At 42.2% G+C, this 25699-nt stretch overlaps 3 protein-coding genes across 3 annotated transcripts; 2 read left to right on the forward strand and 1 right to left on the reverse strand.

Moving 5' to 3' along the window:
* The first annotated feature begins 5869 nt into the window (after positions 1-5869).
* On the forward strand, positions 5870-8088 carry LOC123754920 (cuticle protein AMP1A). The gene is made up of 3 exons (XM_045737263.2): positions 5870-5906; positions 7141-7379; positions 7767-8088. The coding sequence occupies exons 1-3, from the start codon at positions 5898-5900 to the stop codon at positions 7981-7983; spliced, it is 465 nt and encodes a 154-aa protein (XP_045593219.1). The 5' UTR covers positions 5870-5897; the 3' UTR covers positions 7984-8088.
* Positions 8089-17210: 9122 nt separating this feature from the next.
* Positions 17211-19404, forward strand: LOC123754916 (cuticle protein AMP1A-like). The gene is made up of 3 exons (XM_045737259.2): positions 17211-17272; positions 18530-18789; positions 18892-19404. The coding sequence occupies exons 1-3, from the start codon at positions 17264-17266 to the stop codon at positions 19127-19129; spliced, it is 507 nt and encodes a 168-aa protein (XP_045593215.1). The 5' UTR covers positions 17211-17263; the 3' UTR covers positions 19130-19404.
* Positions 19405-23083: 3679 nt separating this feature from the next.
* Positions 23084-24564, reverse strand: LOC138369377 (cuticle protein AMP1A-like). Its single transcript, XM_069332619.1, has 3 exons — positions 24530-24564; positions 23578-23840; positions 23084-23430 (listed from the first exon to the last, which is right to left on the reverse strand). The coding sequence occupies exons 1-3, from the start codon at positions 24536-24538 to the stop codon at positions 23193-23195; spliced, it is 510 nt and encodes a 169-aa protein (XP_069188720.1). The 5' UTR covers positions 24539-24564; the 3' UTR covers positions 23084-23192.
* Positions 24565-25699: the final 1135 nt, after the last annotated feature.

Here is a 25699-nt window from a genome sequence, read left to right on the forward strand (position 1 = left end):
AATAAATAGTCTTAAATAATAATTGTAAATCAATTATAATTGATCATGGAGGCGATATTATTTAAATTCATCAACTAATATATTAGGCATAAAGATTTTTAAATTGTATCTTTTATTATACAGGTGAAAGGAGTTGCTGGTAAATGCACTAGGAAATTTCACGTCTGTAAAGGACTAGACAACCTAAATAACACTTTCTAACTCACAAATTAGAGCCATCATAGAGAACTCGCCAGTAAGGTGGCTGCTCTACTTATATTGTACAGCGTTCACATGGTACATACCACCTCCGTAGTTTCACAATTTCCTCAATAATGAACCACAAAAATATAAGATGTCACAAATGACTACCAGACAATACTTTCCCTTTGCACGAACAAAACAATTTCGATGCTCGTATTATTCTAAATAAACACAACTATGGAACTCATTTTGGCCAATGAGCCAAAATATAGCCAAAAAAACTTTTACTTTCCAAAATACTCGTCACTTTAACACTTAATAACACAATTGATGCCTTATACAAATATTGTTTATAAAGGAAGGTAATGAAAACTGTTTATTCCTACTGATTGCAGTTTTAACTTGCAACAAAAAAAATTAGTTTCGTATATATAAAAACAATTGGGAAGGAACTACAATAATTATGGGCGTGATATGAGGAGACTCGATCAGCAGTCGTCAAGGAAATTAATTAGTGTATATCACAAGATGAAATGTGACCGCGAAAAATAGTCAATTAGTAGGCGGTATGCGGAATGTTGGGGTTTTCTGCACTGGTTGTGAAGAAAGGACTGAAAACACGAGTTTGTTGAGGCAACTCATTTTGAGGTATTCCTCAGCACTGGATTGATATACGTTTACGTACATACGCAGGCACACGCACGAAAATAAAAAAAAAACTAATGCACACTAACACACACACACTCACACACACACACACACACACACACACACACACACACACACACAACACACACACACACACACACACACACACACACACACACACACACACACACACACACACACACACACATAAACACACACACACACACACACACACACACACACACACACACACACACACACACACACACACACACACACACACACACACACACACACACACACACACACACACACACACACACTGCGAAGGGAGCAGGAGGCTGAACACAAGGTACCATCTAGGAGGTGAAATCCTGCAAGAGTCAAATAGAGAGAAAGATCTGGGGGTTGATATCACACCAAACCAGTCCCCAGAGGCCCACATCAAAAGGATATAATCAGCGGCATATACTAGACTGGCCAACATAAGAACTGCCTCTAGAAACTTGAGTAAGGAATCGTTCAGGACCCTGTATACCACTTATGTCAGACCAATCCTGGAATATGCAGCTCCAGCCTGGAGTCCATACCTAGTTAAACACAAGACAAAGTTAGAGAAGATTCAGCGGTATGCTACCAGGCTCGTCCCGGAACTGAGAGGTATGAGCTACGAGGAAAGGCTAAAGGAGCTGAACCTCACGTCCCAGGAAAACAGAAGAGTAAGGGGAGACATGATAAGCACCTACAAAATTCTCAGGGGAATTGACAGGGTGGACAAAGACGAACTCTTCAGCACGGGTGGAACACGAACAATTGGACACAGGTGGAAACTTAGTACCCAGATGAGCCACAGAGACGTTAGAAAGATTTTTTCTCAGTGTCAGAGTAGTTAATAAATGGAATGAACTAGGCAGTGATGTGGTGGAGGCTGACTCCATACATCGTTTCAAATGTAGATATGATAGAGCCCAGTAGGCTCAGGAATCTGTACACCAGTTGATTGACAGTTGAGAGGCGGGACCAAAGAGACAAAGCTCAGCCCCCGCAAGCACAATTAGGTGAGTACAATTATGTGAGTACACACACACACACACACACACACACACACACACACACACACACACACACACACACACACACACACACACACACACACACACACACACACACAAATTTATGTAATGGACCGTTTCATGAAATTTATGTTTTGAACCTTATCATTTAATTTTAATAAATCGCCATCACTGTCACCTTCAAATCGACACCAACAACAAAATCATTAATGTAGGAACTGACTCCGACAGCCAGATCATTATCGGAGATCAGAGGACACAAATGTACATAAAATTGCCCCATGATCAATCAGGCTCTGTCACTCTGAGCTCAACCTGAAAATTTCATCTTTTCCAAGTCTACTTCTCTCCCGCTTGCTCGATTAGCAGCTATACTTGTGTGGTACCTTGTCGAAGGCTTACTACCAATCAAGACACATGCAGTCAACCCATGCTACTCCCACCAGCTCGAACCATTTCATTGGTATCATAACACTCTACGACGTGTGCCAGGCAGGAGAACCATTCAATAAAACCATACTGGCGCTTGTTTACAAACCCAATGTTCTCCAGGCGCTCTACGAGTCTTGAGATTACCTGTACAATGCCTCAAGATTGGCCTGATAGTTAATAAAACTAAATTTATATTTTTAAAAGGAATAAAAGATGATCAAGAAATTGAATTGAGACAAGTCCAATATTTTTATAAAGATGCCAAACCTTCACACTCTGGAATGGGATTTGCTCTATACCTGCACCACCAGCACTTGTTCCGTCAGTACCTGTACCGTCAACATCTGTACCGGCAGCATTTATACCGCAAGCACCTGTACCGTTAGCATCTGTACCAGTGAACACCTGAACCGTCAGCACTCTTCTGCAAACACTCAAAGCAACAACATTGAAGCCCTAAGCCCGGATTCATCAAGCATTTACACAACCACTTACGAAACTTGTACATCTTTTTAGTAATCATAGCTGCTTTGTTTGCACTTATCAAAACGTTTACAACCTTCGAAACTTCACAACTCAAGGTTATTGTTCTTATACACGCTCTCGTAGTGCTTCGGTGCTCATAAACTGTTTAATATATATATCAACTAACCCGCCACGGTTGTTCAAAGATGTATAGGTTTCATATGTGGTTACGGAAATGCTTGATGAATCCTGGCATGGTTGTTGCACCCTCTAGCGGTGTTTTAACTTCCCTTGGCAATAGCTGCCAACATATATTTTCATATCTTGAATTAAGGAACAGTAGAGAGAGCAAAAGGAAAGGCACTCAAAACTGAACTTCCTGGCAGTTTTGAGAACACTTGTGTTAACTATTTCATAGTTACTGAAATATATGCAGTGTATCTCTTTACTTCACAGCTGTTAACAGGTTCTGATTAAAATTCTTTAATTCATTTAAATGACATTCTAAATACAGAACAGGAATTTGTTTTTCTATCAAAGAGATAAAAAAAATATGAAAAAAGCTAAGCCAGTATGACTACGTATTGCAAAGTAGGGATACTAGAACAGGATAGGCGCTGAGATAGGACAACCGAACACTCCTTGTGGTCATTAGTAATCTCAAATAATACCACCACTAACACTGCTTTCAACTGAATATGTTCAAAGTTTATATTTTGGATAAACTGATCCTGCAAAAAGTCAGACAAATATTTCATTTTTATTTTTGTTTTCAGTAAATGCAGAGTTCCACTTTTGGACGAGCACAGGTAGCAGTAATGCACTCCGTTGACCAGCCTTAATAATAAGTCAAATACTGACTTACTGTCGATTTGAATAAGTCAGCATCTGAGTTGTACAGCGAACAACCAAGTAATAGCATAAATCTTTAACATTGTATAATAATTAACAGGCTTTTCTTAAATATAATTTAATATAAATATATATTGTGGGTTTATGTATAATTATGTCTAGGTAGGATTAGGCAAGATGTTTAGTTAACTTGTTTTAAGAGTGTTTACAAAAAAGGCTGAAAGTGAACGAAGCACGTTTCGAATCCTTGCTTCGAACATGAACGAGTACGCTATAAGCCAAGTATTGACATTAATAAATCAATATTTGATTTTACGTTGTTAACCAGACGGTCCTTTGTGTTAATGATGGGCTGTAGCGATAAACTCAAGGAGAACGAGCTGATTTAGCATAGATTGAACCTAACGAGAGTTGGTTCAGGTAGCAGCGAATGAACCCAAGTCGGACCCAAACAGACGTTGGACTCCACCAGGAGAGACCATTGTACGCTTATCGAGATTTATATCAGTCTTCAATCCGGACACGCAAGCTCTTCTACACCTTACTTAGTATGGAACGAATTATTTTCTCAATAGGCCCAGAGGCTTGAGATGTACCTATACATATATTTATCGATATACTCATTATGGAGGAATGAATATATTATATAATTATATCAATCAAACAGCATTTCGATACAGGTAGGGAGTAGGGGGGAGGGAGGGGAGTTGATGTTACTTGTGGGAGGTGAGTCCTGGTATCCAGAAGCTGGGGTCCTGGTGACTAGGAGGTGGGGGTCCTGGTGACTAGGAGGTGGGGGTCCTGGTGACTAGGAGGTGGGGGTCCTGGTGACTAGGAGGTGGGGGTCCTGGTGACCAGGAGGTGGGGGTCCTGGTGACTAGGAGGTGGGGGTCCTGGTGACCAGGAGGTGGGGGTCCTGGTGACTAGGAGGTGGGGGTCCTGGTGACCAGGAGGTGGGGTCCTGGTCGCCTCCCTGACCCAGCTTGCGACTTCGTCAAGTGCTCTTATGTCTGCCGATAGAGATTTATCGCTGTGCTCTGTGATTGGGATCTCGGTGTAGGTGACCTGTGTGTATGCCACAGTGGCCGAAGCTTCGTAAGGGAGTGTGAGAGCTTACACACACACACACACACACACACACACACACAGAAAATACGACTCATTTCATGACCGACTTGCAGAGAAAAATCTTAATCGAATTCCAGGCGCTGGTATTTCCGACTGACCGTTACCGGGTCTACAGAAGCACCAGTAATCAAGAATCTAATAAAAATAATGATAATAATATTTATGTAATTATAATAATTGCTATATTAATTATAATAATAATGATAACAACAACAATAATAATAATAATAATAATAATAATAATAATAATAATAATAATAATAATAATAATAATAATAATAATAATTATCGTAAAAGTAAAAATAAAAAGGAGCGAATAGATATGACATTGTTCTTGTTGTTATCTGTTATTGTGGCTACTGTAGTTGCTTCTTGCAACTGTTGCTTGTTGTTGCTTCTGCTCCTGCCAACAGCTGTTGTTGCCATATCTTTTTAATGTATTTTATGATGCATCCAAATTTCTCGGTCTTACAGTACGTCTTTGCTTACGAAAAAATATTCCTATTCCAAACATCGCAGATATTGCTGACGTGTATTAGTCAACTTTAAACCCTCACCAAAATTTCTACTTTTTGTTCCCTCTTGCTTACCAAATAGATATTTAAAAATATTTAGTTAGCAGTGTTGGCCAAACACAGGTTGTCCCATAAGGCTACTGGGGACGCTGTGCTTGGAGATATATCTCGTTAATAAATGTCACACCTCGAGTTACTGGTTCTGGTGAAAGTTCCTATTCTCGTTAATTCGATTAATCCAATAACAAATCGAAGAACGCATTCATACCCCTTGTGTGTCAGAGTTTATACGGCGCGCCGGAAGATTAGTTTGCCAAGTGTGTACATTGTTAATATAAATAATTCAGCCAACTCAGGAGATAAGCCTTGTGAGGTTGGATGGATCAAGTGTCCCTGCGACCACAAGGACGTGTCGAGGTAATTTAGTGGACGGTCAGGTGGACAAGTGAGGATGTAGGGCAGGGGTGAAGGGCTTGACGTATCTGCCAAGGGCATTCCTCTCCCGTGTGAGGTGTGACTAGGCACCGCTCCAGGCTCCTCCCTATAAAAGATCTGCTGCCTCAGTCTCTGGCACCAGTCGTCGGCCCCAACGCCAACCATCATGAAGCTTGTGAGTTTTTTTTTTCTCTGGAAGTGCTGAAAGTTATGGAAGATTCAACTGTCGTTTGACACTCCTGAACACTGTCGTGTTGTTGGCCACTGTTCACCATTATAATGTGGCTGTGTACTCTTGGACGTTGAAGTGTGACTGGACAATTATGGATGTTGTTGTGTGATTGGCTATTTTTGGCTGTTGTTGTGTGGTTGGCCAGTATTGGGCGCTGTCGTGTGGCTAATCACTCATGGCTGTTGTATTGCGGTTGGCCACTCATTGCTGCAATACTCTTGCAGGCTGGCCATTGCCTTCATGAAGTGTGGTTTATATCATGATGTTGATCGTTCACCTCGATGTTGAACGAATTAATGTTTACACTCACTTTGTAATGCAACTGTTCGTCCTAGCATGGCTAGCAAGACTGTCCACGTGCACTGTCAGTATGCACTGCAGTTAACTCTCAGTTGTCAACAGTCGCTGCAGATCGCTAACATCTTGCACCTCATTCTCCAACTGGTTGTCTACTCTCACTTTAAACTGCATTTGATATTCTACCTAATATTAGAATATGGATTATTCCCAAATGTTCCCATATTGCAGAGATTTGTTCACGGGCTTTGCAAAGTTCAATGATTTTCACCTAATGTGTGAATTGTTTATTAATTGTCCAGTAATACTGCAGAAGGGATGAACGCTGACAGCCTCGTCAAGGAATATATCACAGACAATAGTCCTCTGGTTTTGTTCCCATGGTTAATAGCACTGTACAATAGTTTAATTTATGAGATCATATTCCAGCGGATTTGGTCTTGTTTACCGTTGTGAGGTATGAGTAATGGCCCTCCCGAGAGCCGCTGTTGGGGAGGCTGAGCGTGCCTGTCCTCGGTCCTCACACTGCCTGGCTCGGTTCACTGTGAGGGAGAAAGGTTGTAGTGTTGCTACACGCTACTGAATTCATGTTTTAAATCCTAATTCATGTTTTAAATCTTAATTCATGTCAGTTTAGTTGAATATAAATAAGAGCTGCTTCACACGGCTCATTAGCCCTGCCATTATTTCTATTCTTATGGTTTCTTGTCGTGGTCCCCACTTAGCCAATTTTCTGACCCCTTTCAAGTATACAACACACAACAACTACCTAACGCCTTGGTACATATTTCTTCTAGGTGAACAGTTGCATCAGGTGAAATTAAATGCTGCCCAAGCGTTTCTGTCCTACATATGTACTGACGTTATTCATCCTCACCAGATAATCCTCGCCGCAGTGGCCGTTATGGCTATCGCTGCTCCCGACAAACTTCCCCAGACCTACAGTGCCCCTGGCAGGGACGATAGCAAGGAGGTGGTGCCCATTCTGAAGGACGAGCGTGTTCATGAGGACGATGGAAGGTACAACGTGGAAGTGGAAACTGGCAATGGAATCGTTATTTCACAGTCCGGATCCCCCGAAGGAGAGAGCGGAGCCATTAGCGCCGCTGGAGAATTCTCGTAAGTGTGCATGCTCTTAATGTAAGCTACGGAATTGTGGAGTGTATTCTTCATTAATGTTGGTAGTAATACCTTTTATTCCAAATTCGTTAGCCAAACTATCCAGAGCATCACACCTTGATCATATACAAAACTGTTTTATATCGTTCACTGTCCAATAAATTTGCCATCTTATCCGTACATAAATTTTTATGTAATTTTTATGTAAATTATTTATGTATAAATTTGGGATACATATGAAAAACTTAAGTCATTTTCCTGCTCATCCCAACTCAGCTTTCCATCGATGAAGTACATATGATAATAGTTATTTTTTTTAAAGCGTTTGCTGACGATTACTCACCACAGGAACTCTGTTGGGATTAAAGGATATAATTATTTTCCCAGATACACATCTCCTGAGGGTACCCCAGTGAAGCTCAAATTTGTAGCAAATGCAAATGGTTTCCAGCCCGAGTCTGACCTGCTGCCAGTGGCTCCTGAGTTCCCCCACCCAATCCCACAGTTCGTGCTGGACCAGATCGCCTTCGCCGCTGAGGAAGACGCTGCCGCCGCCCGCGCCGCGGCCTCGGAACCCTCCCGCACATACTCCAGACCTCAGTAGTTGACGCTTCACCTTGCTAGACCATCCCACTGATCACCTAATGTATTTATTATATTTATGAACATAGATTGTTTTCCACGTACTTGAATAAATTCGGTCTGCACGAAACAATTTCTATCTTTTCTACTTGATAATGTTAGCTAAATAAAAATCCAATATTAATATATTTAACATATGCACGGAGTAGATACAAATATACTTTACCCTGGGATTGGTAGGATTAATAAGGTTAATTGAGAAAGAGGTCAATGCAGCTTGTAGTGTTTATGTATATTATGTATATTATGTATATATATATATATATATATATATATATATATATATATATATATATATATATATATATATATATATATATATATATATATATATATATATATATATATATATATATATATATTTATATATATAATGCAATGTGTATGTATATGTATAATAATATCTAAAACATCCATACACTCGTCTTCACGCGGACAGTTTAAAGCTGAAAATATATGTCTACAAAATGTGTACTAAACCCGCATATTTAAGTTGACAGAGAGACAAGTTTATGTTCTGTGTTGGAGGTGTGACACCCAGAGAGAGAGAATGAGGCAGTGGGTGAGAGTCACGGTGAGTCTGCTCCGGCCATGAGGCTCTTGATACGTGTGCTGGGGGAGAGTGGGTGGAGCCGGATGGATCAGTGTGTATTTGGTATCGTCACAAGTTCCCTCTTATTGTTCATATGTTGTAAATATTACGAAAGTTGTCGTAGGCAGGTAAGGTGAGTCGTGTTTGTCCCCACGGCTACCTCTCTAGTTGCTGCCACAGCTGTGTTTCATGCGAGTTTATATGAAATTGATGTCGTGTGATTGATGGGACGCTCTGGTGTTATCGCGAGCAATGCATCCATCGCTGCAAGAAACATGAGTCTACCAGGCTAATCAAATACATGGCGAGGTCTGGCTGAACATGATTCAACACACGTGTCATTGATTATCCACTTAAGCATCCGAGCGAGGTGTTTAGAGATGACGAGGTAAATAATGGACACTTGTTCTCTCTCCGGACACCCTGGACACCTACTCTCCCCACCTGCTCTCTCCAGGACACTTGGTCACCCTGGACACCTACTCTCCCCAGGACATGTATTCCCCATTGTCAGTATTATAACTATTTTAAATTAGTGTTGATTATACAGTGATATATAATCGCCACTTGACCTGAGATAGAGAGCAAATTTAATCGGATTTTTATGCAAGGAAGACCTTGGATCTAAACGTTCAAAAGAACAGCGAGGCTTCTGTATGTTAGATCTTATTGCATAATAAGCTGTTTCTCCATTAGGCCATTATGAAGTAGAAACTCCCAAGCCAAACTTCGCATTGCAGATATTATCTTATTTTTGTCGACTGCTCTCAAGAACGTAGTTCATCTGTTGAGAGACAGTCAGTAAGTGGAAGAAAAAATCGCTCCTTTGCTGAACCTGTTTGATATATTTTAATCGCATTCCGTGTACCAATCCCCTGTTGACACGCTACATATCGAACGGCGATTCAGGCTTTTTTTTCGCCACATCAAGTTCTAGAACAATCTGATGCACCGATCAAGAACAATCTGATGCACAAACTAAAACAATTTGATGCACCGATCAAGTGCAATCGGATGCACAACTGTAACGCCATCCTATTCAATCTGATGCATAAATCAAGAGCAATCTGAGTCTCAGATCTTGTGCAGTCTGATGCACAAATCTATAGCAATCTGATGCGCTGGACTCACAATCCTTCCAGAAACAAGACGTCTGGTTCCATGTTTGAGTCAAACACGGAACGGTTGGCAGAGTCAATCAAAGACAAAATCCTAAAATACCCAAAGGCATCATAATTTCCCCAGGACAAATAAACAGTCAGAGATCTTTTTCTGAAGCAAAAAATAATTAATAATCGATGAAAAAATAAATATGCAATTAAAAATACAACCCCAAGGCCTTTAAAGATTTTTTTCCTACGATAGACATGTCCATTCATTCATACAATGCTAGCCTGCAAAATATACATTTCCTCCTTCCTCCATGGACAGAGATGTGCTAAACAACGTACAGTTGGGAGAGTTACTGAACACTCGACCACAGAAAGGGACTGAATGGCTTTCATGCATTGGCATCTGTCCAACACAGATGAGGTTAGAGATGTGCTCTATTACATATTATGGGTTGCTGAACACTCACTTACAGACTGTGATTTAAGTGCTTTTAAATGGCTAACCAAATTTGTAACAAGCACATACTTTTTTCGTCAATCCTACAATGGCAAACCAAAAGAGCTGTTGCATAAATCCATACTGAGTTATTAAGCACTTAGCCACACAAGGTGATTAAGCTATAATTACATCACATACATTATATAATTGTTCCATTGCAAGACGAGCCTCTTGCATATGTAACCTTAGGAATACAAACTCAATGAGAGTTGTGAGGTTGTTTGTGTCGGGGTAATCTCTTTTATATTGGGTCTTAATTAGCTCTAAAATCAACTCTCATCCCTTCAAAGACGCCTTTCCGTTCTCTGGTCTTTAATATCTGTCACTGCTGAAAATCCCTGTTAGCAACATTATGTGTTTGACTCTCCCTGAATCTTCCCACCACACTTGCTTTCCTATCTCGCGCCGCCCCATGCAGGTCTTCGTTCAATCTACGGCCGTCCAAGTGATTGGGCACCATTCCGCTCCCCTGTCCCATCCCAAATCCTTTTCCTGATCCCTTCCAAGTGCTATATAGTCCTAACGGCTTAGCGCTTTCCCCTGCTAAATCCCTCTTACTGCGCAAGTGTGGCACGGCGCATCCTTTGGGAACCACTGAATTAAAGTCTTCAAATCCAGGAACTTGTCCGAGCCTACTCATAAAATTCCACCGACTCCTGTTATACTGATACTTTACTTATGAATGAACATGATCATCATAAAGCTCACATTAATGATAGCAATGTACACAAGTCAATTGCTTAACCTCAAAGTCCTTGTTATACACGTCAAAGAAAGCTTTACGTACTCCCAGTTTTAAAGGTCCAGCATACCCATTGAATCCTTGTTACCATGTCAACCGAATGATGGGAGTTGCGTTCTGGGTGGCGTGGCGAATGGTTGTTCATCGCCCGTCTGTCCAGTTGTTGATTGCCCAGGGTAGTGGGCGCACCGCAGGTGGTGCGCTGACGTGGCCTGAGTGGGCCTGGAGTTTACCGGCAAGGCTGATTATCCGGCAGTGGAGCTGGTGTTGTGTGACATGCTACGAGTTTATGTGGCTGCGATCTATGAGGTGGAGTTGGTGTCTTCCCATCGTGCTATCATGAAGTTTGCTGCAGAAGAGGATTACCGGGCGTTTTTGTGCCGTTACGAGGGGCGGTCGTTTCCGCTGCCGGACGCTGCTGGTTCGGTTGTTGTCTCCAACCGAAGTGGTGCCCTTACCTTCATTAGTGTACATGGTGCGCCCCTCGAGTTCCCGGAGGAGCTGCTGCAGAGGAATTTCGGGAGGTATGGCACTGTCGTGAGTGTCAGATTGCATATGCTTTCCTTTGGGAAACTTAAGAGTGTTCGGGCCAATATTCGCACTCTGGGGATGCAGCTGCGGTCGGACATACCGTCCTCTGTGCGGCTCATGGGGTATTACGTCCGTGTGTACTACGCACGTCAGCCACGCACCTGTTTCCACTGTGGTTTGTTGGACCACATGGCTGCTGGGTGCTCCTCGAATGTCGTCGCTCCGTTGAACCTTTTTCATGAGGAAGATTTCCCGCCGCTAGTTGTGGAGGCCTCGGTGGGTGTGACTGTGGACGACCTTGTAACTGCTGTGTTGCATGTGGTGTCGGACGGTGTGCCTGCTGTTGGTGGGGCTTCTACTCCAGGGGGTTGTGTCGCCCTCGGTTGGGGGGTACTGTTCCGGATGGCGTTCCTGGTGCTGCTATGGGTCTCCAGGGTGCTCCCTCTCCGTCTCCACCGTCTTCTGCTTCTCCATCTCCTGCGCCTGACCCTCTGCCTTCTCCTGTGGCTCCCGTGTTTACGTCCCCGCCGCTTGTCCCGGTCGTGCTGGGTGGTGGAGTGGGTGTGGGGTCTCTTGCTGTGTGGGGGCCGGTCCCCCGTGTCGTTGAAGCTTCTGCCGTCTTGCGTCGTGCACAGGTGCACCCCCGCCCTGTGTTCTCTAAGCTTCAGGTTCCGCCTCGGCCTCTGATGACGTGCAACCAGATCAACCGTCTCTACTTTTGCCTGGGCCGACGTGGATGACTTTGACGACTGCGGGTCTACAGATATAGGTGGAGTGGTTCCTGGGGTGGAGGTGCCTGCTTCAACGGAAGTGGCGGAGGTTCATGTGCCTGCTGCTGCTGCCGGTGGAGATATTTCTGATTTAACCTCTGTTTTTTTCTCCTGCAGGGGGTTCTCCGCAGTGGGGTGGTCCCTCCTCCTGTGGAGGATGGTATGGATGCTGGTGCAAGCTGTAACCTTGTGGTAGTCTTGAAGAAGGATGTCCGCCGTGGGGTGTCTGTGGGTTATGGCCCTAATGGGACGCAACTGGGTTCTTTTCTGATGGTATTAGTTTTGGGTATCTGGCCCCAAGTTAGTAGAGGCTTTCAAGGGGTGAGCTCCGCAATGCAAGTATAATAAACAGGGGAGGTACATTTAATACACAAGTATATCAAATTTTATATATATATTCCTTTCCCACCACCATATATAAATAAAAGTCACAAACGGGAACTATTACTACACAATATATATATCTTCGTCTCCCTCCGAAGACGCTGAACACTTAATGACGCTCACTCTGTGTAGTCTTGCCTGGTTTCCTCTTCCATAACCCAGAACCCACGATGAACCTACCCTGGCCACAGGCCAGCCAAATCACAATCCCACTGGGTGCCCCGTCGTGAAGGCCCACAACAACAGTCCAGCCTGTAGCTGGCAGGTACCAATCAGCCTCGCTGTTAGGCCACTTCACGACGAATACTAGGGTTGCGAGCCCTAGGCAGGAGCCTCATGTAACCCGCTGGCCACTCTCCTCGGTTGGCACCCCAGTGGGTTGTCTCTCCAACCAGCCAGCCCCGGGTATGGCGAATCCCATCACTGCCTCTCCTCAGGCAGATAATTGCACACTCAGCAGAGTTCGTCCAGGGGTGGCTCACAGCTTCTACAAAGCAGACTGGTGAAGAGACCTTGGCTGCCTTGGGTAGACTGACTGCTCGTAAATCACAGCAGTCTTAGGTTGACTCTGAAAGCAGACACGTCATCAGTACTGGGACACTATATGGGACCACTAGGAAACATCACTTACTGGCTGACATAGATGTACACCCTGTCACTCAATAGATGGCACTGCTTTTCTAAGCGTCACCTCACCAGAGGTCAGCACCAGCTACCTCACGAGCCGATTAGGACAAGAATCTAGCCTGTCTAGCTGGTATATCCTCGGCACAACTAGATGGCGTCGTCCGTTTGGAGGGGGTTTCGGGAGCGGATTGACAGATGGCGTTGACGTCACTGCTCCGTGTTCCGACGGTGGACTTGGGTTCGTAACACTGTGCCCGTACCCGGCCCTGTGCATGTTGTTCCAGTGGGAGCCCCTTTGGTATTGCCCCCTGACACGTCGACTGCCGTGGTGCTGCCCGTTGAGTTCCCGCAGGCTGTCATGCCGGCCTCCGTACTGCCGTCCCGTTCCAGGGGTGCGGTTGCCCCTTTGACGGGTGCCGTGCCTAGTGCTGGTCTGCGGCCTGTTGATGATCTCACTGATGTTTTTACTACTGTTTCGACTGATGACCGGCTGCCCGTCTTGTGGGAACGGGTGGCATTGCTTCCCGTTCTGCCTGATATTATTTGGATCCCCCGAGTATGTGCCTTTGTGTCCGAGGTTCCGGAAATTATGGTGCCTCCTTATCAGCGGTTTTGTCGTGATGAGTATCCTGAGCAGTGGCTGCGCTGGGAGGCGTACTGTCTCCGGTTTCCGAGAAAACAGTTTCTGGACAAATAAGTGTAGAGGTGTTTGCTGTGGGCTCGTTTGGCCTGTTGGGGTGTCTTTCTTCACTTTTGGGTTTCTGTCCATGTCGTATTCTCATGTTATGTGATACGTGTTTCTGTCTTTGTGTCTTCTTCCGGCATATAGTTATGTACGTTTGTATTAGTCTTCTCGTGTTTATTTTCCTGTACTGATGAGCATGTTCTGCATGTAAATATAAATTAAAAAAATGTCAACCGAATCTCATTTCTTGTTCGCAGGTTGCCTATTCCAGGCTCTTAATGTTCACCAAGTTCATTTAGTTAATACTGGCATTTACGTTCTAAGTGTTACTGTGTTGCAATACTCCTCTTGGTATCCATGATCCAAAATCCACCACTGTAAGGTAAGATTAGGGTAACAGTGATCATTTAAATATCAGCATGTGGCAACTCCCGTTTATCACGAATTTGCTGAGTCTCATTCAGTTTGGTTGTTCGTGGCGTCCACACACTAGAGGGCACTGAACGTCACTGTGAGGCACCACTTATCTGCGCTTCCACGAAGCATCTAATAACATAATGTTGCACCTCTTCTTGTCTACCACAAATTACCTTAAATGTTACTTGTCCATGGAGGGAACAATCACTCTCCTCTTCATATCACTGCCTACAGGCCTTGCGGTCCATTACATGGCTACTACTAAATTTACAAAAATCTAAATTTACAATGTTAATTAGTAACTGAGAACTTCCTAAAACTATCTAAAGTTGCCTTTTACAATCTGGAATGTTATTGTGGTGTGAGTATGATTTACTGATGGGAGAAGAATATAATGGACGACTACACGTCCACCAGCAGTCCACAAAGCCAAAGATCTTCAACCAGCAAAGCCTCAGCAGCATCTGGTAGTCAACGCTGACCTTGCCGAGCACATGTACATTCATTTTACAGTTAGGTTAGGTTAGGTAAATGTATTCCTCAAAATATCAAGTTTAATGTGTGGAAGTAAGAGGCATACTGCATGATATTTAAAATATGGCAGAGGTTTGCCATTCACTAAACCAACATAATCCTCTATGACTGAGCATTGAGTCAGCCCCCATTGCTCTGGAACTTAATATAAGCATTTGCTGCTTTCGAAGATAAAGTAAGCCCGGGTGCTCTGGAAGATAATAACAGCCTCAAAGTCCACTACGGACTCACCATAGTAGGTGCTGCTTGGAAGTTTTGTTCTGAGTAACTGAATCTAAAACAACAACAACGACAAAACCAGCTCCAGATGCTCTAGGAGCAAATTTCAGTCCCTGTCGCTCTGATAGCTAATTTTATTTCCCGTTGCGTTTAAATAATGTCGGATTTGATTGGATTATTGGGTTAGGTTAAGTTAGGTTATGTTAGTATAGTTTAGTTAGGTTCAGTAGGTTTAATACAAAAACAAATCCGTTGGCTACCTGTTTTTTGAATTGTAAATTATTCTGAAATTTGGTGGAAGGAAAAATAAACTTTGGGTGAAGATTATTTTCAGGTGATCTCCGAGAATTGCTGGTTGTTGGTTGATTATATTGCTACGGTGTACTTGCAAGTGCGTTCTAGGTAACCATGCTGAGAATGCAGTCAAGAGAATTTTCCTGTCGGCCGACCATTGTATTTGATATTTAAAGTTTTGACACCTTCCAAAGGTCATGTTATTTCATAAATCTATAGCTTTTACCTCGTAGAGGGATTTGTTGGTACCTCTTAGAAGGATTCATTGGTACCTCGTAGAGGGAGTCATTGGTACATTTTAGAAGAATTCATTAGTACCTCGTAGAGTGATTCATAAGTTACAGTGGTACCTCTTAGAAGATAATAACTTGGTTATTTATATTTACACGACAATGTTGAAAAATTTGTTGTTGACAAACTGAGGCTCATTTATTTAAATACACAGATGTAGTTCCTCTTAATTCGATGTAGTTAGATGCTCATCCCACACAGCTCTAGGTAGTTAGGGTATGATCACACAAATCTCGAAGGATTAGGTTCTGATCACACAGCTCGACGAGGTTAGAGTCTGATCACATGCATATCAAGGTAGTTACGTTCAGACCAAACACAGCTCTAGGTAGTTATACTCAGACCAAACACAGCTCGAGGTAGTTACGGTCAGACCAAACACAGCTCTAGGTAGTTATACTCAGACCAAACACAGCTCGAGGTAGTTACGGTCAGACCAAACACAGCTCTAGGTAGTTATACTCAGACCAAACACAGCTCTAGGTAGTTACGCTCAGATCAAATACAGCTCTAGGTAGTTATACTCAGACCAAACACAGCTCTAGGTAGTTACGTTCAGACCAAACACAGCTCGAGGTAGTTATACTCAGACCAAATACAGCTCTAGGTAGTTATACTCAGACCAAACACAGCTCTAGGTAGTTATACTCAGACCAAATGCAGCTCTAGGTAGTTATACTCAGACCAAATGCAGCTCTAGGTAGTTGCGTTCTAATCATTCACAGATCGAGACTTATTGTTTAATCACAGAGAGCTCGAGGCCGTTAGGATCAGATTACACTCACTTCAAGGGAATTAGCTCGCATCGTTTTGGAAAATTTCTGTCGACTGTCAGACACATGGTTAGGTCTCCAGGGCTACGGTTGATACCCGTGTTGTAATCTATACACTGAACTTCTAGGCTTTCTAGATAAATAATAAATATCGTTTTCTTTAATGTTTTGATATAAATAAACAGTGAAGAGTACAAGGCGATAGTCTGTCATAAACTTACGGACCCAAGCAAAGGCCTGAACACCGCCAGTGACTGTCCAGGATGATACAAGCTTAAGAAATGCTTTCTGCACTCTGGACATTGATCAGGCCCTTTAAGACGGGGGAAAATCATTTTGCAAGTGTTTATATTATTAATCAAAAAGGTAATGAAAATAAATATTATTATAGTTTATCATAATTGTAATTATTGTCATTTATATTGTAGTTGTTATTACTATTAACGAAATATTAAAATAAAAAACAATAATCGTCAGTAACCAAGAAAATCATTATAGGGTGTAAATAGCGAGAGGATGATTGAGGGACTGAGTGCACTCAACTCATGAAGACGAGTATGTAGAGATACAATTACATGAGGGCGAGATACATTTACATGAGGGCGAGGTTCAGTTACACGAAAGCTTTCGGGCGAGAATGACTTGATCCTCGGTGAGTGTACCAAGGGCATTTCATTCCCGAGGTCAGGACCAAGGAACGCCTGGCGGTCCACCACTATATAAACTCCCGTTACAATGACCACGGCATCACTTGGCTGCTACCACCATCACCATGAAGTTCGTAAGTGATCCCAACTTCCATTCACAGGTGTTCCTGGATTTTACCTGGATGAGGTTCTGGGAGTTCTGTGTTCTATCACTCCATGGTCACATTTTCTATTGTCCATTAAAAGTAAACGGAATTACATTAAATTTAGTAAAATGTTCGTAATGTGTCTCAATGGGAGCCGGTCGGCCGAGCGGACAGCACGCTGGACTTGTGATCCTGTGGTCCTGGGTTCGATTCCAGGCGCCGGCGAGAAACAATGAGCAGAGTTTCTTTCACCCAATGCTCCTGTTACCTAGCAGTAAAATAGGTACCTGGGTGTTAGTCAGCTGTCACGGGCTACTTCCTGGGGGTGGAGGCCTGGTCGAGGACCGGGCCGCTGGGACACTAAAAGCCCCGAAATCATCTCAAGATAACCTCAAGAAGATGGGAAGATGGGAAGTTATCTTCGACTCGAAAAATATTATAAATAGAAAAATCTTGCATTTTGTGTTTGTTTATATTCATTAACTATGCGAATTATTATATCAGGTAATCTTTCATAGTGCTTAACATTGTTCTATAAATTATCAGATAATTGCCTTGCTTACCGTTCAATATTATTGCAAAATTATTTTAACTTTGTTATCAAACAAGCTAAATTTTGCTAATTAATAATCGTTATTGAGTGAGTTATATTAAATATATCAAGTAGGTATATTATACATCAAAAAGTATCTTGTACTGTTACAATTAAGAGAATTTGAAGTTAAATATTAACTTCAATGAGAATACCAACTGCGATGATTCAAATCAGTGATTAGGATACTCTCAACCGCGCACGTTACCCCTGAACTACAACATGGAATTTGTTATACACAACCAAGGATTTCACTGCATCCACAGTAAGTCTGGAGGCTTCTACTGACGCCTCCAGACTTCAGTACAAGTTTTACATGTCACCCCAATCATAGTGCCGGTAAAATAGTTCATTATACAGTTCATCAACTAGAGTGTACGGTTGATGAACTACTTTGCCTATACCAGAGTGCATGGGGGGCTATATATAAAACTTGGAGTGGCTTCAGTACAAGCCTCCAGACTTCCTGTGGATTCAGTAGAACCCCAGGTTGTATAACCTGTACCGTATCGTGGTGCAGGGGTGAGGTATGACGCTGGGAGTACCCAGATCGCTGGTCCGAGTTACCTCATTGCTCCAATTAAATTTTTCATTGATAAATATATTACATTAGAGTGATTTCTTTGTGTAAATTAACTTCATTATTATATCAGGTAATCTTTGCTGCCGTGGCCGCCATGGCTGTCGCCGCCCCACAGTACAGCCTCCCAGACACCTATGGCGCCCCCGCCGCCTCCAGCAGGTCTGTCTCCGTTGACAGTGTTGAGGTGGTGGCCATCCTGAGAGACGATCGTGTCCAAGAGGACAATGGAAGATACAGTGTTGACGTGGAGACTGGCAACGGAATTGTCTTGTCCCAGTCCGGCTCTCCCGACGGCCCAGATGGCGCTGTAGTGACGGCCGGACAATACTCGTGAGTTACTTTTGTGGCACATGTTGTAATTAGTGAAGTGCTCTCAATATTTCATCTATACAGCAAGTAATAAGTGTTAAATTATTGATATTCTCTTCTCAGCTACACTGCTCCTGACGGCACTCCCGTCGTTGTGAAGTTCGTCGCCGACGAGAACGGCTACCAGCCCCAGTCTGACCTGCTGCCAGTGGCTCCTGAGTTCCCCCACCCAATCCCTCAGTTCGTGCTGGAACAGATCGCCTTCGCTGCTGAAGAGGACGCCGCCGCCGCCAGAGCCGAGGGTGCTAGTGTGAGGGCTTCTGCCTCCGCCCCCTCCACGAGCTACGGCGCCCCTCAGTAACAGCTGAGCACCACCAACGTCCCGCCTTTGAAGATACATATATTTATTGTATTCATGAGTAATGCGTATATGAAGTAATTAGATATAATTAAATAATTTTCATAACGAAAAAGCTAGTTTTATTCAGCTGTGTTCAAGTATCACATCTATAAAATATGTTTTAGACAGGCTGGTATAAAACTGATAGTTCTTTCACTTCAAATATACTATAGGATAAGAATACTCCAGACTTACAAGCCGTTACTGTCTAAAATTACCACGGAAAGAGCCTCAATCATGTACTTCTAGTACCAAATCAGCACTAATAAACTCTGTAGTTTGATCATATCCTCAGTCACGTTCTTGTGACTTATGGTCTGCATAAACTCTGAACGTATCTGGAAATAGCCTCAAAATCTGAAACACGCTAGAATATCCCTTTGATTACCTTGGGAATGCATCTGATTTTGACTGTCAGGCAGCCACACAACAGTTATAATTAGTATAGAACAAAATTATATTAATATAATACAGAGAAATCGAGGAAAATAAAAAATTTCTCAAAGCAAAAGGCGAAAACAGGGAAGAAAAGATGTTTTCAACATTTATGAAATCGATCTCTGTCCTGTGTGGCAATTAACAATAGAAAATGGCATTTACGCATTCATAAATTAAAATATGTATATATGATGTAGTAAAATGTAACTTCATGAAACATGTAGGAACTGATTGTTACAGATGTTAACGCTATTTCCAGATACGGCCAGAGGTTAAACTTTTGACTTGGTACTAGGAGTATATGCTTGAGTACATGCTAGTTTAAACAGTAACTGCTTTGAAGCATTAGTGGATCACAACAGTATGTCGCGAAGGGCCCACAGGAGTTTGGGGAAGTTCGAAATGAGGCGACAACTAAATTTAACAATACAAAAAAAAAAAAGTCGAGATAAGTTTGGAAAGACCTCCACCTGGCAACACTGAGCGTCAATCTTCAGGCAGTTATTGTTCGGACTTATAGTCGCAACAAGTCCTCAGGTCAGACACGAGCTGCTGAAGTCCCTCAAGACGCATTGAACAATTTTAACGCATTGCGCATTAAAAATACGTTTGTTCTCATTTAAATATTAATATTATATATTAAAGTTCTATACTTTGGCGTAGGTTTGGTTAGGTTAGGTGTTTAGGTACTCTTGGTGATTTATTGTATTTGTAATAAGTAAAATAATCATTTACATCGTTGCAATTCGATCAAAAGTCTTTAGCGAAGCACTATTTGTAAAATAATTGAAAGTCATCAGATGTGAGTTATGTGTAAACCACACACAGAGATCACACTAACGTGATGCATCAAATGAACAAATCCACAAGGGCCGTGACGAGGATTCGAACCTGCGTCCGGGAGCATCCCAGACACTGCCTTAATCGACTGAGCTACGACGGGGTTAAAAGGGTTGAAACCGAAGTTCTACTGAACTAACTGGATCCCGTAGCCTCTCCGAGGCAGGTTCGAATCCTCGTCACGGCCCTTGTGGATTTGTTTATGTGTAAACCATTTTTCATCCATAAAAAGGGGGGTTTGGCGGCAGGATTAACGAGCATTTGACCTTTATTGATGAGGACGCGCTGTATAGTCCACAGAACCATGTTCGAGGCTATGACTTGAAACGTGCTTAGTTCACCTTCAGAGTGTGGTGTAGTGTAAACACTCCCTAAACCAACGTAACCATAACACCTTAAATCTAACCTAGACCTAATTATACATAAACCCACAATATATAATACTATTAATTTACATTTCAGAAAAAAGTTTTGATTTTATAGAAGATTCATCCTGTCATTTACATGTCTGCTGAATAAATAAAACACAGCACTTAATAAAAACTCATTATTTGACTTATTGCTTGGGGCTAGAGAATGGTTTGGGGATTCCGTGTATTCTCCTACTTGTTCTTGCGGGGGTTGAGCTTTGCTCTTTCGGCCAGCCTCTCAACTGTCAATCAATCAACTGTTATTAGCTACTAACTAATTTTTTTCACACACCCAGCAAGCAGCCCGTAACAGCTGTCTAGCGCACAGATACCTATTTACTGCTAGGTAACAGGGGCGGCAGGGTGAAAGAAACTCTGTCCATTTGTCTCTGCCGATGCCGGGAGTCGAACCCGGGCCACAGTATTACGAATCCCGCGCACTGTCCACTCGGCTACCAGACCCCTAACTCCGTGTGAGTTTGCTCGAATGCTTTTTTTTCTATTGCGTTTTATTTAGTCTATTATTTTAGCTACTGAACTTTTAAACACAATCGTAATTCTCGTTCTTATCAATGGTAAGGTCTCTTCTTAAAAATAAGAAAGTCCTTTGACGGTTTTAGCACCACATTCGGTGTGTCGTGAGTTGCTAAAGGTTGTTCAATGTACCGTGAGTTAGAAAAAGTTGTTTGGTATACTGTGAATTGGAAAATATTAAATTTGTCTGTATTATTGTTGAACAATAGCTTAATTTTAGACGAAAACAGACAAACAAACAGTTAAGATATACAAAATTTCAAAATTACTTAAGTCGTGATGTAATTGTCACACTTAAACAGAGTGAGATCAATCTACTCTCCACAATGCCTACTGATTGGCAGAATAAGCTGTCTGTGCCTTAAGGCAGCGAGGAGCGGTCTCCAGCAATACTTTAACTGTCACTCTGAAGCAGAGAGATTATTCTTCCCAACATTTGGGGCTAGTTTTCTTCTTTTTATAAGCCAGTGTTTTTGCTGCATATTGGTGTTTCTTATGTGTTAACAACTGTGTCGGTACACACAAAGTAATCACACTAATGTGATGTATCAATGAGAAAATAGGTTACACTCAGAAATCACAATAGCGTGATGCATCCAATGAACAAATCCTCAAGGGCTGTGACGAGGGGTTCGAACCTACGTCCGAGAGGATCTCAGACGCTGCCTTAATCAACTGAGCTACGACATGGTAAAATAATTGCAACCGGGAAATCATCCTGACCTACCAAAGGATCCTGCAGTCTCTCCGAGACACAAACCAGGGTTTTACACAATTCCCCCTATGCACCCGAGCTCCACCAATATACTGTTCTACCTCTTCGCCTTTACATGCACCTTTGGGTGCTTGGGGGAATTGTGTAAAACCCTGGTTTGTGTCTCATAGAGACTACAGGATCCGTTGTAGTCCTGTAAATCCGCTCCTACGGATTTTCTAACTGTATCATTGTTAAATGATCACGTCCTATTATTACAATGTGTATATTTACATAGTTTGTAAATATATTATGGCAATATTAATGAATATATTATTGCCAGTATTAATTTATATATTATTGCCAGTATTAATGCATATATTATTTCATTTTACCCGACCTATATATATGCCTACTGACTAAATTTAACAATATATAATCACTTACTATTACTGGCTCTAAATACTCTAATTACATATATTATTATTAATAATAGTATTTTATAACAATTATTTAAGCAAATGACCGCAATTATATCTTTGTCGTTAAACCAGAAGAGAATAATAATTATATGGGGAGCTGGGCAATGTAAATAGCTCTCCACTTGAAACTGCTATTTAACTAGCAGCCTATTTCAAATTGGCTGAACAAAACTTGTTAATTTACCTTGGAAAAAACAATTTAAATTGTTATATACAACTCTACCAAGTTATGCATACTGTTGAAAAGAACATCTGTCCTAACCTGATAAGATTCATTTTTTTCATAGAAAAAAAACAAGGAAGTTAAATGCACATGAAAACTAAATGTTAATTTCTAGCTAAACCATTCTCAGTCTGCTATTTTATCTTTATGTTTTTAAATCACAATATTATGGCAAAATACACAATTGTATTACTTTAATATCACTTACAAAGTTTATCTAAGAATTACAAGCATATTACGTCAAACCAAGCATTGTGCAGTCAGTGATGTAAGTAGGATAACAAACAATCCAAATAATGCATGGAACTATAGTTTATTCATTACATAATTATACGCACTACTCATGTATACAATAAATAAATGTGAGTATCTTCAAAGGCGGGAGGTTGGTGGTGCTCAGCAGTTACTGAGGGGCGCCGTAGGTCCTGGAGGGAGCGGAGGCAGAGGCCCTCACACTAGCACCCTCGGCTCTGGCGGCGGCGGCGTCCTCTTCAGCAGCCTTAGCGATCTGGTCCAGCACGAACTTTGGGATTGGGTGGGGGAACTCAGGAGCCACTGGCAGCAGGTCAGACTGGGGCTGGTAGCCGTTCTCGTCGGCGACGAACTTCACATTGACGGGACTGCCGTCAGGAGCGGTGTAGCTGAGAATAGAACATCAGTAACTTAACGTTCATTATTTTGTGTATATGCCACTCGTAATACTGAAAGGAATTTACAAATTACAAGGAACGTACGAACGAATGAACCTTACATATTACAAGAAATTTTGTACGGCAACAAAAACTTACGAGTATTGTCCGGCCTTAATTACAGCGCCATCTGAGCCATCTGGAGAGCCGTTCAGGGACAGGACAATTCCGTTGCCAGTCTCCACGTCAACACTGTATCTTCCGTCTGGTTCTTGGACACGATCGTCTCTCAGGATGGGCACCACCTCGACACTGTCGATGGAGACAGACCTGCTGGAGGCGGCGGGGGCGCCGTAGGAGGTCTGTGGGAGCTGGTACTGTGGGGCGGCGACAGCCACGGCGGCAACGGCAGCAATGATCACCTGATGTAATAATCAAATTAATATTCCCTCTGTATTTACCTTTAACTTCTCCCATAGTTATTTATGCTCTTTGTTTTTTTTTTCCAAAAACTTGCTAATGCTAGCTAGCCAAAAAATTGGCTACCTTAGTGTTCCAATATATATTTTTACATTTATATTCTCATTTAAATTTCCAATCGCGAGTCGAGAACGAACCCAGCTACACTAATATTATATAATATATTCAGTACCATTTTTGAGAGATAATACGTTGTAATTTTATTTTTATGTCAATTGCTTATAATTGTTTTATTATAATTTCTAACAGTTACAACCGTCAGCAATGAATTAATATTATTAAAATTTCATTTATCAGCAGTAGATGTATTTGTAATTACATCAATAATTGTATCGTATTCTACTTTACTTGTAATGATCATGGCAATGAATACAGTATACTCATTTCAAGTTTGAAGTATTAAGGATTGTTTACTGTTCGAAACTTTCAATAGACCTGGAGAAATTTACAAAATTATAAGTTTATTCCTAGAGCGAATAAGAGTCCCTGGGACGATAATGTGTAGTTTGCTTCCTGGCACTAGTTTGAGATCTTCAGGCAAGTCTCAGAGGAGAGTCAATTCCAAACAGTAAGTGAAGTCTACGTTATAAGCAGCAGCAACTTCTGTGAATGGGAAGTTGGGATCACTTACGAACTTCATGGTGATGGTGGCAGCGGCCAAGTGATGCCGTGGTCATGGTACCGGGAGCTTATATAGGGGTGGACCGCCAGGCGTTCCTTGGTCCTGACCTCGGGAAGGGCAGGTCGCCCTTCACCGATGACCCAGCTTTTCTAGCCTCTTTCACTGGTCATTACTTTCTCTCTCTCACTCTATCTCTGTCTCGTTCTCGCTGCTGCTCTCTCTCTCTTTCTGTCTCACTCTCTCATTCTAAATATAAATGTTAAACTAGACGTAACACAATCGTTACAATCGTAACGATTATAATCGTAATCGTAACTTGACGTTACACAAACGTTACACAATCGACTTGAGAATGGTCCAGGACGGACCGAAACGTCGTCGTCCCTTCACTTTCTAGCGTGTGGTTTGGTCAACAATATAAACGTTAATCGTGTATATAACCTGTAATTATTGGGACTGCCTAGAAGGTAATGTCTCTGTCACCTTCCTTCCCATGCTTGTCACTAATTAGGACAACTAAATAATATATTACACAATAAGGTACGTGGTATTTGTTTTCTCTTCTCAATAATATATTTTGGCTGACCCCATAACAATCAGGAGCATTGCGTTCTGATGTGTTTCACGTGTGGTGCTGGTGGCCAGGACGCAGATGACTGAGACGCACTGAGTGCTTCTTGACACAACGGGTGCAGTTTGGCATGACGCAGCACGTTGTCTCTGATACCCTTTCCACCGCAGTTGTACATCAAGTTTTCTTTCTGTAGGCGAACAGCATCTCGGTGGAGGTCTTACTGTTGGCTGTATGACAGTGGAGGTCTTATAGTTGGCTGTATGACAGTGGCAGTCTTACTGTTGGCTGTATGACAGTGGCGGTCTTACTGTTGGCTGTATGACAGTGGTGGTCTTACTGTTGGCTGTATGACAGTGGTGGTATGATATTGGCAGTTCTACAGTTAATTCTTCCTCTTATTCCACTTTCTCTTCTTCCTCTTCTTCCTTTTCACCTTCTTCCTCTTCTTCCTTTTCTTCTTCCTCGTCTTCTTCTTTTAATAACAACCACGTACCAAATTACTGCTGCGTGAACAGGGGTAAACCATTAAATTAAGAATTTTCGCCTAATCACTCCACCCTAGCGACTCGAATTCGGACCAAATCGCACGCAAAGCGCGTGTTATC

Source organism: Procambarus clarkii, chromosome 28 (assembly GCF_040958095.1).
Source record: "Procambarus clarkii isolate CNS0578487 chromosome 28, FALCON_Pclarkii_2.0, whole genome shotgun sequence".
Classification (NCBI taxonomy): domain Eukaryota; kingdom Metazoa; phylum Arthropoda; class Malacostraca; order Decapoda; family Cambaridae; genus Procambarus; species Procambarus clarkii.